The sequence below is a fragment of the Alosa pseudoharengus genome, unplaced genomic scaffold, assembly GCF_046254945.1.
Source record: "Alosa pseudoharengus isolate Yale_2024_CS ecotype anadromous, Long Island Sound unplaced genomic scaffold, YU_APseudo_1.1 YU_APseudo_1.1_scf_17, whole genome shotgun sequence".
NCBI classification, from domain to species: domain Eukaryota; kingdom Metazoa; phylum Chordata; class Actinopteri; order Clupeiformes; family Clupeidae; genus Alosa; species Alosa pseudoharengus.
Genome location: NW_027468640.1, coordinates 30559403 through 30576816, shown reverse-complemented (window position 1 = coordinate 30576816; position 17414 = coordinate 30559403). Strand labels below are relative to the sequence as shown.

The window sequence follows — 17414 nt, the reverse complement described above, 5'->3', positions numbered from 1 at the left end:
TCAACATTTCAGAGCCAGGGGGGGGTTTCTCTGTTGGAAATATTTCTCTTAACTTCTCTGTTGGAAACTATTTTCTTGGCAGCACAGGATAGATGCCAGGAGTATAGAGCCGATGCTGGTTGCAAATGGTTGGAGCCAGAGGAGAGGGAATGTTGGTCTCGCTCCTGACACCGATCATTAAGTGCAAGAAGAGTGACATTAAGGGTAGTATAAACGTATTATTGTACACATTTGGTATAAATCATTATTGTTTTCTTTATATACTATATTTTGTTAATATTGTACAAATATTTAAGCTCCTTACATATAATGGGCTTGAAAAGTTTAAGGATTAAACAAGGGGAGGTTGTGTTTTGTGTCATTTTCATAAGATCATTAGAATGGTATGTGGAGTAGCGAGTAGGCACATGAAAATGTATGTGAAAGTACCTCAGTGTATGGTCATTTAGTGTACAAAGTGCCAATGTTGTACCATAGATAAATAAATAGACTCATAACCATTGTTTTGCCTCAGGGACAGGAATGAAAACGCATTGGTATACAATGTAACTAAGTACCGGTAAGTGTATTTATGTAGAATAAAAATGCCACTTTATACACAAAATGACTAAACTAAACATTACCAAAAATTACAATAACCTTAATTTATCCTTAATATCCTCATGTGCATTTGTTGCAGAGGCCTCAAACATTGGCTCAACATTAATAAAGTATTGTATTTGCAGACAAAATAATCATTGTTGCCAATTGTTGTGGATACAAAAAAATGAGTTTACAAGACCCTCAAAGAGCTCAAGAGCGTCACTATTGGCCAACCCTTTTTGGAGTCTGAAGGAAACGTTAGTGAATTATGGTGTTCCAGACTATGTCTCCCTTAAAGGAGATCTAGGTGGGCATGGCAAGGCTAGGTTGCCAGTTGTATCATAATATCTTAATACAAAAAAACACAGTCAGTCTACAGCCATGGAGACTCAGCAACAGTGACTTCAACAAAACTTCAACTCTGGTTTGTTCACAGAAAAGTGAGACACTGACAACATTGCACAAATTACGATTATGCTGGCAACACAATTTCCAAAGACAAGGGGTTGGCACCAGTTAGACTCTTCCTTATTCACATGACCATTTAAGCAGAAGCTATTCAGCATGATTGATTTTTTTCGAGGACCATGGCCAAATCTAATTATGCCTTGAAAAAGTTTAAGTTGAATTTAAAACTTTTTTTTCCAGTCATTTCCAAAAGCCTTGGCTACGCTTCACTGGCTCTCTAACTCTTTGTAGGGGGAAGCAACTGACATTACTCAGGGCCATCAAAAACAGATAGGCCATTAGAGTAAAGAGATAAACAAAACTCCATTAAAAGGGTCAATGAAAGCCAAACACAAGTCAAACAGTATGAATCATAAGCAAAGAAACAAACACACAAAATATACACTCAACCCTCTTCAGAATAAGAGTTGCACCAGTCACACTTAATGTGTGCTTTATGTGGAACCTTTCGGAATATGAAACGCTTAATATAGATCTATACACCCTGTCTCCTCACAAAAAAACCAAACACTGGGAGGGAAAAATAGAGATACATTTACATTTCTACCATAAGTTAAGTAGTATAGATACTTACAGCACTCCAGAAACTGCTTTAGTCTCTCAAACACAGAGTTCAAAAAGCCCTGGAGGGGGGAATAAAGAAAAAGGAGAACAGATCAGTTGCCTCATCGCTCACTAACTTCACAGCAGTAGAAGCATCTTTCATTGTTATGTCTTTCAAAGGAAAAAAATAGACAACACAACCGGGTGTGATAAAAGTTAAACAAATGCAAGAATGCCAGTTTAAAGACAAATGTCCTCATTAACATCCATCACCCCTGTTCGCTCACACTTCTGCACAAAGCAGTGAGACAAACAGCACGAGCATAAACATCAAGTAGGGCGAGCGCTTGGTTAACTATCGATCAAATGGATTTAAATGACTGCCACGCATTCATGCTAATCACCAGATGTGTCATACGTCAGCAACCAACTGGGGAGGACTTCAATTTGATTTCTGGGATGTAATGAGGCAAATGAGGATTAAGGTGGGGCTATGGGGTGCAGTCGGGTGTCTCAGGGCAGTCTTTAGCATGTTGGAATTGATGCTACATTTTTTTGGTGATGCTAATGATAACTTTGTAGCTCCATTGGTCCAGACAGAGGGTTGGTGGCGGTGGGGGTCTACAGGCATAGAGACTGCATTGAATCAATGTTATTAATCAATGTTGTTGTTAGCCTTATAACCTTATCCAGACAAATGTATTACACAATACATCATCCAAACAAAACAAACTCCTATAAAGATGACGAGATCTTGGACGCCAGTGCAACGGTACACATTAAAGAAGTCAGGTAGGCCACAATCATCAACAACCACTGAGACAAAATTATATTTTTATAAGTTGGCCTGTAAGAGACACATCATGGTAACCTTATTGAGACTCATTTACAGAGAAGTGCCACCTAGTGAATAAAGTCAACGCTAAAATCTAGTGCTTCGCTGATAAACCTATAAAAAGATAAATTTAAAACTTCTAAAAACCTTTTTACGACTAAAGACTTTAAGAACCCTCATACTGGCAATCATATAGATATTAAGGAAAATCAATCTCAGAAATACTACCAACCTATTTGTCCTGCGACAAATTCTATCTGGAGGGCAACATTTTTAACAATTATCAATTCTACTTGATCTTGTTGGTAGTATTATAACAGTTGGTAGTGTTAGTTTTTTGGTATTACCGGTATGCACCAACAGCAATCCTTCCATTTGCCATTAGCAAGAAGTAGCATTAAGCAGTATGTCTAGTTGCAACTGTCCCTCCTTCCTTATCCAACGCTAAACTAACACAACCATTGCCAACTGACTGTAGGCTGAATTCAATTAAAATACTGAACAAATATTTCTAATAAACATGCTTATAGACATACAGTTAATCAAAGAGCTTTTATTCTCTCCATGTTTTATTTGCAAAGAGAGGTAAGGCCTGGCAACAAGTCGGACTGGATTAAGTCCATCAAGGTAAGCCAACATTAGGTTTTATAATTAGATGATTAGTCATTTTCCAGGCATGGTCCTTGTATTTCCAACTATTATAGACAGACACATCTGAACCAATATAATATGCTGATGAATAATCTTGTATGTACATACCTGATAAAACACAAAATTGAGATGGAATGGTGGTGGTCACATAACATTAGTGCTGCCACTAACGACTAATTTTCGAACGACTAACCTTTGACTAATTTTTCGATTAGTAATGTCAGACCTTTGATAGACTTTATTTGTATGCCAGTGTTGCCATCGACATAGACAACGTCTTTGACCTGAGGCCCGGTCATGGCATACTTTGGGGTCATAGGGCCCACCTACATGAACCCACCCCCCATCAAATTATCATTATATCACATCACAATTATTATTGTTATGCTATATTGTTATACATGCACTTCAAAGCAGCCAGTGTTTAAAGTGCTAACATTGTTCACAAAAAGTTTGAAAACATGCACATCAGAGGACTGCTTTACTAATGTAAAATATAATTAGAATAGTTCCATTGCTTTTGCATGGTTGCATGATAAATACTTCTCAAAACAACAGCAATTATATGGGTGTCATCGTTTTGGGATGTTTCCCTCATGCAAGCATCATATACCGGTAGGCAAATGGAAAGAATATTTACATATTTAATTATGCCACAAGCTTTTGGCCACGTTATTCAAATTTGACTATACAATACTCTAGATAGTGTATTATAGTCTGTGCTCTGTTTTTATAGAAGTTGCATAAATCCACATTGTTCTATTAAATGTAGTTTCATAATTAAATAGCTTTCCAATAGGTTGAATTGGAGATTTGCTACCAACGTTATCAAGTGGTTTCAGTTTCTCTCGCGCATTGAATGAACGCTCATACCACCATTTAATTGTATGCCTCTATGTTTGATGACACCAAATTAGCAAGTAATTCATACTGATTGCAGAAAAGTTTGTTTTCTTTTTCTGTCGGTCCGCGGTTCCTTGATCAATTGCGCAGCAAATTATCAGACGAAGCCCCGGGAATAATTTCACTCCGCGGCTCCGGACCAGCAATGTCCACGTTACGGCCGGTGCTGGTCCGCGCGGCCCATAGTTTGAGAAACGCTGGACTTTGAAAGGCGACAGGAGTTGAGGACTTTGCAAATGAGCCTAACATCAGCATGTTCAAAACAAGTAGGCTACAGGCACTTTGCGCGTCTTACCACATAGGTTACTTCACTTTATCAGTTGGCTTGAACGCTAAAAAAATATGCGTCGTGACTTATTGACCATGGGAAATGACGCGCACCTTGATTGTTGATATCATGGGCGGCGGCATGTTCGGTTTAACGTTTTTTTGTATGAATGAATTACAGTAATGACACGCCGTTGCGTTGTCAACGTGAGACACTTCACTTCATTTATTTCAATTTCCACAATTGGCTACTATATTAGTCAGAGTCTGGACTAGCGTAACCTACTAGCTTAGCTCCCCCCACTTAGCTCTGCCTAATAATTAATTGCGCTGAAAGCAGGCAGGCACGCAGCTTTGCTGCTGGCGTTAACACTTGCGTGCATAGTGGGGTTTAAAACATGCCAAAGTCTTAGTAGCCTGTTTAACATCCAAAGACAGTCATTGTACTTTTCAAGAGTTAATAACATAGAGTTAATATAACATTACAGCCGTGTGAGACCAAAAATAAATAGTAAAACGACTCTTCGACTAAAAAAATTGCCGTCGACTAATTTTCATGGTCGATTAGGTCGACTAAGTCGACTAATCGCTGCAGCACTACATAACATGCTAATTAAATGACTTATCACTCATTATTTCAGTGCTGGCATGACTCCAATGAAATAAAGAAATAACACAGCTGTCAATCAGGTGCCAGCAGAAATCTTCAGAGGAAAACCTGTATTGAACAGTCATTACCCTTGCCATTCTAACCTTGGCTGTAAAAGCATGTCAGTCATCATTCTCCTTCTAGGGGCCAAGTCATGAAAAAAAAGAAAAATCAAACTGCTACGTTGCTTTGAATTGTGAATTCAAATTTAACTGCCCACTGGTTTGGGATGGAGGCAATTAATGACACATTTTCGGGAATTTTTTGAAGCAGAACTTTTTGGACCTCGTGACAATACTAAATGATAGATTGTCAGTGCCTGTGCAGCACTTTCCCTCGGAAACTGTCCACTGTCCCAAATCTGGGTCTGCTGCCCATAACAGCTTTTTAAAAGCGCGTCCATCCATGCCTGCAGGCAGATAGGCACCAGTGTCTTGACAGCGCAAGGAGACTGTCTGTGGGAACTCTGCAGATTGTACTGAACTGAAGCCTTCATTAATATCTCTTCGCAAGCCAGAGGGCCAATTTGGTTTGCATTCAATCTCTTCCCCTTATTCCCTTATTTCTTTATCCACCGTCCACACATGGACTTTATCAGATGACCTTGTGTGGGCAGCTGGCCCATTAGAGAGACTCGCAGATTGCGCAAAAGGCTGATCTTTTCCCGTCATTTACACCTCTGGTTCAGGAGGCTTAAAATCCTCTCACCTAACGGAGTCGCTGGAGGCTGGCTGTCAGGGATGCATTTGTTCTTAATGACTGTTGTGCTTGCACTTACCATCACCTCCATGTTCTGTTGGGGCTCGATAAATCCATGAACCGTCAGTTTCCTCAGCACTGCATGGGGGAGGAGGGGGTGGGGGTGGGGGTGGGGCGGGGCACAGGCATCAGTTACAGGGCCCTACTTGTGGTTCCCTCGAGACAAACACACACAGTGTATCATTACGCTGCGAAACACAACGGGAGAACTGACTGGCGGTATCAATAGTGATTAAGGGAATCGGGTTTTGAAGGCTTGTTCAGAATTGTCAGCCATCAGGATCTGAAACATAATCATGTCTGCAGACACAGTCTGCACGGACTGAAAGAGTGCCTTCCTGTCATTCATGTTGACGTTAACTGGAAATGCAACAGATGATGAATGTTTTTTCCCATCAAAAGAAACAAGTGAATAATAATGACCAATGACTCTTTAGTGAGTCAGGTCATGTGTTTTTCATCTGTGTGTGTGTGTGTGTGTGTGTGTGTTTGAGAAACAGATAGGAAGGAGAAAGAGATATGTTGGAGAGAAAAAAACAGATGGAGAAAAATACTTTTTTTTTCTTTGTCATATATGAGAGATGTGTGTGAAAGATAAGTCAGGTCATGTGTTACTGTGTGTGTGTGCGTGTGTGTGTGCGGGGAGGGGGAGTGTGTGTGTGAAATAGACAGGGGGAAGGAGAAAGTGATACAGAGAGAGACGGAGTAATGAGAATTGTGTAGAATTCTGCAGACATCTACGCCGGGAGGACCGAGTGAGGAGAGAGAGAAGAGAATGAGTGCCACATCAATGTTCATGCGTGCAGTGCGCACACACACGCGCACACACACACTCGCGCGCACACACACACACGCGCGCACACACACACACGTGAACACGCGCACAAACACACGCACACACACACACACACACACGTGTGTAGATAACAATGTGAGGGGGGTGGGGCTGAGACAGTGGGAGAGGATGGAGACAGAGATTGTGTGTGTGTCATGTGTGTGTGTGTGTGTGTGTGTGTGCGCATGTGTGAGAGCCCAGTGTTGATGCACTGCTTATTCGTGAACTTTGGTGAGAAACAGGAACAGAGAGAATAATAAGTGAGAGATGCTCATGTGCCTTTCCTTTGAGTGCGTGCGTGCATTAATTTGGGTGAATAAGGGAGTGGAAGTGTATAGTATTCAAGTACCAAAAGTGTGGCCTCAAGCAATGAAGATGTCTTTAAAGTTTGCTCGTTTGCTGTTACAGATGAAGAGTTTGAAGTTTAGTTCCAAAACGCCATATATCCATTTTTAAAAACATTAATAAATCATGTTATTTCATTGTGTATCTCAGGTAATATCAATAATTTTGTAGTTGTGTTGTTTTTATTGAGTAAAAATAAATGAAATAGCAATAACCCAATTACAGAGCCACTGAAATTACCTGGAAAACAAAAAAAATATTCAAGAAAATAGAAGGATATAGCGTTTTGAAAGCAAACTCTTCAGATGCATCTCTAGGCACAAGCTTCATCACTAGCACTTTCTTCTGCCGCTCCAAGCCTATTTAGACCTCTACAAACGAGGTTGGGTAGCTAGCTAGCAAATGCACAGGCCTTCAGACTGAGGTGCTGGCAATGCAATTCAGCTGTGATAGGCCGACACCTTTTTACCACTTGGAATACTCCCATGTCTCTCCGTGCTGTAATACATACAAGTGTATGCATCTTGTATCATGCTTTCTCCAGGCTGCGTCATACTGGATAGCAAACACAAGTGTACCTTGGCGTTAAATATATATGTGTGTGTGTGTGTGTGTGTGTGTACACACCTTTAAGAGACAGCAGTGTTCGCTCCAGGGAGCTGAGTGCGGACCCCTGGTCCCCGGCGTAGACCTGCTGCAGGAAGGTGTCAGTGTGGTGGTTCCACAAGGAGCAGGCAAAGCTGTAAATTCCAGCAGCCAACTGCAACAGCAAAAACAAACCCATAACTCAAACAGCAAGGTTAGAGTGAAAAATAACAAACATTTTCTCTTCTCCAATAAACATTTTTTATGCAGTCATTTTCCTATTGAAAATAGTTTCCAAAAACACGACACAAAGATATGTTCAAATAATTGGACAAAAAAAAAAAATCAACAAAAATATCTGTTCAAGAGAAATAAACATAACAGACAGCGCATGCATTTCAGGATTGTTGTTTTTTTTCCTTTGTTTGTCAATAAAGTCTGAGTCACAATAGACTATGTACATCTGCCACCACAGCAAGTTAATAAATCATTGTTATGAACTGCTCCCAAACAAAATGAAGAGAAAATATAGATCTGACTCAAGCATCGGGAGAGATTAGAAGGTGGCCCAACAAGCCCCCTCCAGCTGAAATTATACAGCCTGATGAAGTTTCTCAATGCCTGAAACAAGATTGACAGTCTAAATTGACCAAATTCCTCTTCACTGCCTCTAGCAGGAAGAGAAAACGAGCCCCATTTATATGCTGTTTGCTTTTACTTCAGTGTTTCAAAAGTTTTTCTACAGCATCAAATGAAGTGTCTGAATTTCATTTTGGAAATAAGCGATAACAGCCCAGTCTCAATCTCTGTCATCAGTGTCAAAAGTGCAAATCAGCCAGATAACTGGCAACATAACCCTACACTCAAAGTTTCCATAGCAAATGGCACTAAATTGTTTTTGATCACACATTCTAACTTCTGACATCAAACAAGTCTCAAGTGCGATGTGCAAAGGGGCAGTTTGAACTGCAATGTTTGCAGATGGATGATGGCACAGAGAAATTGAGCGTTTCTTCACTCCCCGGCCCCCACCCCCAACACTACCCTGATGGAGAAAGCAACCTGTTTCATTTGATTAATTCAACCTGCCACAGTTGCTTTTCACATCAAGCAGCATTTTTAAAACCGAAAACAAGAAACACATACGCACGCACACACTCACTCTCACACACACAAAGTGTTGCTGTTGTCCTTGGACTGGGAATAAATAGCATTAGCATTAGCACTAGCATTAAGCCTCCTACAGCAACGTAGCTGACGCACATTCTACTCAGCCATTACTGTGATGCTGTTGGCTGTTTCTCAAGGTAAATCCCATGCTTTCATGCTAAGTGCAGAGATAGGCAGTTCTACATAATGTGCTTAGTCCTATTAGCCCACCTCTGCCCACAGGAGGCTAAAAGGAGGCTAAACAACATTTAACTGAGGCTGAAAGTTCAGAAAACATTCATTAAGAAGGGGGGAGATCATCATCAGTCATATCACCGACATTTGGAAGTCTCCACTGGCCTAGCTAATTATCCAAAATTATGGGGGAAGCGTCTTCCGCTGATTTAGGCTCTATTCAAACAAGGCCAAACATACCTGCAGAGTGACAAATATCAAGCGGGGAGGGAGTAAATAACCTAATACTAAATATAATACACTAAAGATGCAAACATCACAACATGTAAATGTCATTTGGGGGTAGTAATTCAATTTCAGAAGGTTCACAATCCATACTAATTGACTAAAGAAAAATTCAATGAAGTAAGTGAAGTAAGCAAAGTAAGCGAAGTAGAGAGGACAAGGCTATAGGTGACTCAGCCTCCTCAGCATCCTGAGCTGGCAGTGTGAATCCAACTAATGATTAAAGATCAAATGCGTGTTATTCCTACTGAGGGGAACGTCTTAGCGATCAAAGACATAAACAGCCTGAAGCCTTCTGTTTCTTATCAAAAGAACCAAGCATTAAAAGTGTCCCCACTGACTTGCAGGCAATAAGAGTCAGCTCTGTGAGCACCTGCACAAACCGCCTGCAAACTTAAATCTCTTATACGCCTCAGACCCACTTAGAGAGAGAGCGAGAGAGGGCGCCGTCTTGAGTTGCTAACAAGGAAGATGTGGTGAATCTCAAGCAGCTGTGGGCACGGGGACAGCATTTGATACTCTTGATAATCTTGGCACAACTCATTAATAACCACACCTAATCCAAAACACAAATGGGATTCACATTACATGTGTTGCCATGTCAGCGTTCACTGTCGTCTACTTTGTTAGACAGAGTTTTCCATTTTTTTGTTTATTCATTTAACTGAAGCGGTCATCCAAAGTAACTTACAAATGGACTGACACTCAAGCTACAGTGCAAATGGAGACTTCAGTGTAATAATAAAGTAGTAGACTGAATATAGCTCTGTTTACTAGTGCTTCCTGTCTTACTAGATTGCTAAGGGAGAGGGCTGAATCTGGTGCAGAGGAAAAGCAATAACCATAAAAGTGATATATAATAGTGCTATAAATCTGAGATGATCAGATTTCACAAATGATTACAATTATCTCCCCCAAAATTGTGTTTGAAATGTGGGTAGTGGTTTGTGTTTGAAAAGTGTTAGATGTGACAATGCGTCATGAATAGTCAAATGAAAGTGGCCACAAAATTAAACCCCCTTTCAAATACATAAAATATCCCTAACAATACCGGATTAAAACAATCCAAAAACGACAGAAAACAAATAACCATTGCGACCTGCAAAGTTCAGTGACAGCACTGTTAGCAATGTTCTACCCTCAGTATTCCAGATTCTCAGGTATGAGCTACACCAGGCGCGTAACTGAAGCGTTCCATTCGCGACGCGTAAAATCCATTTTAGATGAATGGTCTATTTTTTTCGAACATACACCCCACTGTCACGTCTGGTGTAGCTACTTCCATTGATTATAATGGAAGCTAATTGTTGCATAAGTTCTTGTACTTGAACTTATGCACTATATCCTCTGGTAGTAGTATTTATTGTTGTAGTGTTATCTATCACCTAAGTCTCCTCTGCAGTGTAGCTTGAATGTTAAGGTCACTTTGGAAAAAAGTGTTCCAATCCAGCCGAGGTCCCCTTTGGGTTTCATTAAGGCTCTGACTCTGTAGGAAACGGTCTCCTTGGTGATTCCGCTGCCTTTCTGAAATCACAGCTATTGACAGCTAAACAGCGACACCTACAGGCTGACTCTGGTACCTGCATAGGGGATACATGGATGCTCTAGGGTAGTGAGGGCTGCACAGATGTGCTGCAGGGAAAATATCCATATTGAAGGTTTTTTTGCCCTTAATAATCATTAACAATTTGCCCAGAGACTTGAAACTTGCTTCTAAATCAAACTGTATTTAATCTGCGCAGTCCACCATCTTTTCATCGTGTCATTTGTTTTTTCATTTATTTGATGTCTATGCCTTGATGTCTGTGCCTAAAGGAATGCTGTGCGAGTATGGCGCTCTGTCTGGCGACTGGGTATTTTGTTTGTAAATTGTCTGTATTTTTGTGAAGCAGCCTTGGGTGTCTTGAGAGGCGCTTTATAATTAAAATGTATTATTATTATTATTATTATTATTATTATTATAATAATAGACAGACATTAGGCTACAATAACACTGGAGCTATGGGTTCACACATAACTTCCCAACGTGTCAAAACAGTGAGATTTTCTCATAGCAAACAGTGTGGCGTGAGGAAAAAAGCTTGGAAACACTGCTCTAGGGGACTGTGGAGATGAACAATGAGTTACAATAACCGCAGAACTTCACGTTTTGCCACGCGCAAGTCTGTCTGGTTCCCTACGTAAACTCAGCTTGGCCTCCTCAGCACAGGGAATGGCATAAAAAGTACAAAGTTCTGAAAACACAATACTGTTTTCAACCCACAGGTGTGGTTCAACACTAAACACACACACAACTACATTTTGCCCAATTTTCAAATGTTCTTGTCACATGCTGCTGCATCCAAGATTGCAAAAGCCATCAACAAAGTTAGACTACTTCCTATTTCAAAGGGCCAAGTGGCTACAGCACATCATGAGGATGATGGTAATAATTTAATTTCAAAAATTTTGCTACAAATGGGTTTACTAATGTTCAATAATCTAACAAACAAAGCTTACTGATTTGCATCCGTTGTCTGAAAGCGACCCTGAACGGACTCATTCCTAGCTTTCAATTTGTCATTGTGCTGCCTGACAACACTTGTAGCAGAAGTCCAACACAACACACGTTCACTCATTCATTTGAGTCTGGAACACATCACTCGACAATAACACATAAATTAGGATGCTTTCAAATTGACATTGGCCACCGACTTCACCAGTAATCTCCACCATGTAGAGTAATTCATTTGTGCAGTTGTATTTATGCATTAGCACTTTTTTTCTACAAGCCGTCTACTTTCTAGAATAGCTCGCTAACCAACACATGCAAGCTAAAGTGACTAACAACCATTGAACAGATTCAGAAACCAAAAAAAAGCCAACCAAGAAGAATCAATGATAGTAGGCTCTCGCTCTGCTAGTCAAACAGCTTTGACTGCAATGTCTAAAAACAAAATACAAATATGCTCTTTATATTTTGGCTTCCCCTCTACTATCATAAATGTCCAAAACTATCCTATGTGACCTACCCTTATGTCAGTTAAAATGACTTAAAATCTAGTAATCAACACAAATACAGTCAGAAGAGTAGCTAATTGGCTAAGCTACCAGGAAAAGGCACCTGACCAGTTAAGGCCATGACAGGCATTGACATATACTGTAACCAGTTAAGACTGATGCAAATCATGTTCAAAGACATTTAATGGCCACACTGCAGGCACAAGCTTATGTGTGAATTTTGGGGGATCAGTGTGACAGCTCCTTCGGCCCAGTCCAATTTTACACCAGAAAACCCCAAAATAGCAAAAAGCACAAAAAACACATATTTTGAGTAGAGTTCCTCCATAGCACAATTCAGGGGCAGGATTAGAGGTTTCAGAGCAGGCCTCTGAGATAAATAAATTAATCAGGGGGGTCTATTCCACCAGCGTCTCATAGCTTTCACTTCCACTCACTGAAGAGACACCAGGCCTTCAGAAAGGACGGCTCGCCTGTGCATTCGCCTCACGAGCCGCACTCCACGCACGGCCCTGCCAATGTACAGACGCTGATGAACGCTTCAGCTCTCAATCTGAGCTACTGACAGACACCCACCAGGCCTCGCATTTCTTATTGCCTCTTGGCCCTGAGAAATGTACACCTGCATTCAGACTCCATTTTGAGAGAGTGTCGGAGGAAGTTCATTTCCTCCCTCCATCCCAAGTTAAATGGCAATGCTGCGGTCACAGGGAGTCTTCCTGATTTCTTGTGGTCTCGTACATCAGTACACTTAATCAGGAAGAAGAAAGGCAATTTCGACCAGCCAAATCAGTTGGGAATTGCAGATTGAGAGTGCCTTCCACTCAGAGCACTACAGAGCGCATTGAATATCTATAATGTCATTCCTCATGAGCCCTATATCAGAAGAGAGTGTGACAGCAAATAGTCAAGCCCATAGCAATTTAGGTGCACAGAAAACCACAGTCAACCCTGCAGAGAACAAAGGAAAACTGCAGAAAAATGGCACTGTGAATTCAACCCACACATCTACATAAAATATCTAATTAGCGCAGCTCAAACTTACAGCATCACACAGACAACATGCTGCATGTGCGTATGTACAACGCATTGGAATTCATTGAAGCCTTCAGACTTGCGTCATTAATGCACATTATTTATATTCCCTTATGAAAATGTTGTGTTTCTTAACATCTTGAAAATCTATGACTGGGTAAGCAGGACAATCTCACAATTTCAGCCCTGAGTCACACAAGGGCCTAAAATGGGCACAGAGAGAGATATGAGGCAGACGAGGGAGTGAGAGAGAGAGTGATGATATATAGAGGGAGAGAGAGTGAGAGAGATATGAGATAGAGAGTGAGTGAGTGAGTGAGTGAGTGAGTTATATAGAGAGAGAGAGAGAGAGAGAGAGAGAGAGAGAGAGAGAGAAAGAAAGAAAGAAAGAAAGAAAGAGAGAGAAAGAAAGAAAGAAAGAAAGAAAGAAAGAAAGAAAGAAAGAGAGAGAAAGAAAGAAAGAAAGAAAGAAAGAAAGAAAGAGAGAGAGAGAGAGAGAGAGAGAGAAAGAGAGAGATCTACTCACGTCCTGAAAGAGCCTCCTGTCGGTGGCGAGGCGTTTGGAGGCCAGGGTCTTGGTAACGTGGTAGAAGGTGAGCAGGGCGCGGTGCTGCTGCAGGCTGTCCTGCACCTTGACCGACTCCAGCAGGATGGGGATGAGCTCGGGCCACTGCCGCGGACAGTCCAGACGCGCCACCTTGGCAATCAGCACCGCAATCTGGGTGGCAATCTGAAAACAACATAAATCCCAAAAAATTAAACCGATGCGCGAAAAGCTTCCCACTGCTGTTGCCATTGTGAACATGAGACCAGCAAAACACAAAACGGGGGGAAAAAAATGAACCAAAAGAAAAAGAAAACTAATCAATCCTTCCAGACAGTAATTATCCACTTCAGAAAATGTTTTGGCAGCTCATTTTCACCCGTTTCTAATACCAAGCCAAGGAAAACGCAGCACAGATCATTAAAATTGGCAACACATGTCCTTGGGCGCGATTTGGAAATTAGGAACTGGACCGCACTCCAAAAATGTTAATGCGCCATCCTGTGTTGCTTAGGCTTCCGCCCCTGCTAAGAGGGTGGGCTGTCGGTTTGGGTTTGCGGTCCGCTGTCAAGTCAAGTATCTCGCCTGCATGCCAAGCATCCGCTCAGCCTCATTGATCAAAATGACACCCTGCCGCACGCATGCAAATGAACACTTCCGCGCTCAAGTGATAAACACAAGCCTCTTCACCTCCTAATGATGGGATATTAATCAAAACAACTGCAATCAGACGGAAGGCAAGCAGGTCAAGAAGTGACCTGCTTGAAAAGTGGAGACAAACATAATGATGAGATGATGTGGGCCATCATATGGATTTGATACGTGCTGAAGATACATGAAGTGCTTCAGGTTTGGGCCTGTTCTCACCTGGTTGACGGGTTCGTTGAAGTTTGTGACGAGGCCGGCACGGAGGGACGTCTTCTCTTCTTCGGACAAAGCACTGTGGGCACAGAGACGGACAAAGGCAGTGAGACTTGGCATGTCACAGAAACAGCAAACAGGCAGCACCCACACCAGTAACTGCTCTTTTGGGGGCTTAACTCTTTGGAAGCCGGCCCATATCCACACTCCTCTGGTGTATCCTTTTTGTCAACAAAAGAAACTTCCATCGAGTCAACAGACTTCTTGCATTTTTGCAATTTGTGCATAACCACTGCAGTCACTTGGCAGGGACGATACACTGTCTCAAGACATGTACACACACACAAATACAGCATGAGAACAGTAGCGAATGCAGAGGCCATGCCCCACCGCCATTTATAGCCAACAAGGCAGATCATGATCAAATATTGATCTCATTTTGCTGTAATCACCGTGTGAGAGCGGGAGAATCGGAGCCTGATAAGGGAGGACAAAAAGACTCACTGTGGTGCCACTCTCCTCCAGTAGCGATCGATGCCGTTCTTGAAGTACAGCACCGCCAGCCATCTCACGTTGACATCAAGATTGTGATTGTTGAAGATATTCTTGTAGCAAGGGAAAACAACATTTATATGTGTATATACACAGTAACAGTGCCATTGTGTCTAAAAACAATAACACTGCTCCTTCGAGTGGCTCACCAAACAAGCAAATCTAACCTTAAGAAGAAGGATCAGTGCAAATGTTGTCATCTGAGCAGACAACGCACTGAGAATATGCATAATTAGAGCAGACTATGTGCATTCAATGCACAGAGCATTGAGCATTGAGAATAGCCGGACGGCTGAAACGTCTGCTCTTGCTCCCAAAATTAAATGGAAAAACTCCTTTCTGTAGACTTTGTAAGTTAAGTAATTTCTTTCAGAGTGCAAACTACTCCTCTCTCTCCATTCAATGCACAGAGAAATGGTATCATCAGAGCAGACTGTGCACAGAGTCATCATCAGGTCATTCCTCACCAGCAGCACCGAGTAGAAGCCGGGGTGGGTCTCCCACTGACGTAGCTGCTCCTCGGCAGGCTTCAGCACGGCCGTGTCCTGGCTGGTGGCCTGGGTCAGGGTCTGCAGGACCACCGAGCTGGCACTCTGGATGTCCATGGGCGAACTGAGGCAAGAAATGGCATCAATGAGCACCAGGGCTTAAAATTCATTTTTCAAAATGGGGGGGAATTCCCCCCTTAGGTTATTCATGTAGGGGGGATTTACACAATTTAGGGGGGAGGGGGGGATTGCAATTTCGATACTTCTTCGATACTTTTTAAAAAAGTGTTTGATTTTGGGGCCCCCAACACCCTGACGTCATCAGTAATATATACTTTAGTGGGATCATTCACAACAGTGGACATCCTAGATTCTGCTTGACTCTCTCCACACACACACTGAAAATTATGGCTTATGTGATAGGCTATGTTTTTATTTCATATATTTGTTAATTCATATAGAGTGTATTTAGTTAATAATGTATTTTTTTTAATGTATAGCATTTTACTAGTAATTACTAGTAGCTAAACATATTTAGTAATTTGAATGCTTCATATTGACGTTTGAACACTTAGGCATATCTTTAATGTGTTGTGTAGGTCTAATTGAGTGCACATTGGTGATGAGGTGTAATTGAGTGCGTCACTTTAAGAAAATACGTGAGAGTAATTAGCCTCCCTTCAGCCTGACGGTTTTAGGCTAGTCGCTAGTGAATAAAAGTTGTGCATAGTGCATAAGGATATGTGGATGCAATTCATTATGTTTTCTATGTTATTAGATAAAATTAATGTTCAAAAAACTAACAAGTTGAAGACAATCTTTCTGGGATCAAGTGTTGACGTGACCTGAGCTAGCAGGATAGTTACCAAGGAGCTCTTTCCAGATGTAAAAGTTTGCCATGGTTGCGTAGTAGCCTATTTGCGTAAGCGCAAAGTGTTTCTCTCTCTCTCCGTGTGTGTGTGTGTGTGTGTCTGCGTCTGCATGAGGCCATGTTCAATTCAACTCGGTAGTTGATCCGTCCGGTCAATAGCACCGCCTTCACGCCACTTCATGATTATATTAACGTCATCAGACAGGCTGTAAAAGTGTATGCGGGAATTTCTCGCATTATGATGGCTAGAGTTGCGGGACTTGAACAAATTATGCGCAATACCCGCAATACCGCAGTGAAATTTAAGCCCTGAAATGTTACTGGAGGCCTGTCAGGAAAGTGTCCGTCATGAAGCATCTACAGAACATAGCTCTACTTACTCTGGGTCTACTTAGAATGTGCATGTGAAGAGCTTAGTTCATTAGGAATACTGGCTGCAATTACTGGTTTCTCTATTGGTCAGTCACATTAGCAGTTAAAGTAGTTGCACCCTGTAACTGGATCTACACTTCTGAAATCTACACTTAACCACCTGGCCCAATAAGGCCTAGGTAGTGATTCTGATGGCCAAGCAAACAAGTGATGGTAAGCAAAGATGCGGCATTCATTTGTCATATATGAAATATCCAAAACAAATGGGCTAATGTGTTGTATTTACATATTTAAATGTTCATCATCTAGTGACCAAATAAACAATCACCTAGTAAACAAAAATGTATTTGGTATTGATTAGCTCAAATATATGACCCTACTTTACCCTAGTGAGAAGACAGGGTGTGAGAAGAGTGAAGGATTTTCCCAGGCAGGGGTTTGCTAGTTTAAACTTTCATTTTGGTCGAGGAACAACCCTCTTCAGATGGGCTGACATTTTCACAGCTTAGGAATACAAAACTATTGTTTTTTTTTCTTTCAATTTTTCAAATTCAATTCGGTGACATTTTCGGGAAAGACTGACAGAATGTGATTTCACCATCACATTCAGTGACTAGGCACTCCAAACAATGAAGCCATA

At 41.4% G+C, this 17414-nt stretch overlaps 1 protein-coding gene across 1 annotated transcript in view; it reads right to left on the bottom strand.

Annotated features, from left to right (window-relative positions):
* ipo11 (importin 11) overlaps window positions 1-17414 on the bottom strand; it is an 86181-nt gene that overhangs the window by 68030 nt on the left and 737 nt on the right. Inside the window, exons 2-8 of the mRNA XM_076289286.1 lie at window positions 15511-15655; window positions 14996-15096; window positions 14498-14570; window positions 13613-13816; window positions 7465-7597; window positions 5677-5735; window positions 1625-1673 (exon numbers count right to left, since the gene is read on the bottom strand). Of these exons, the coding sequence (XP_076145401.1) occupies window positions 1625-1673; window positions 5677-5735; window positions 7465-7597; window positions 13613-13816; window positions 14498-14570; window positions 14996-15096; window positions 15511-15648 (757 nt within the window). The 5' untranslated portion in view covers window positions 15649-15655. The remainder of the gene's footprint in view (window positions 1-1624; window positions 1674-5676; window positions 5736-7464; window positions 7598-13612; window positions 13817-14497; window positions 14571-14995; window positions 15097-15510; window positions 15656-17414) is intronic.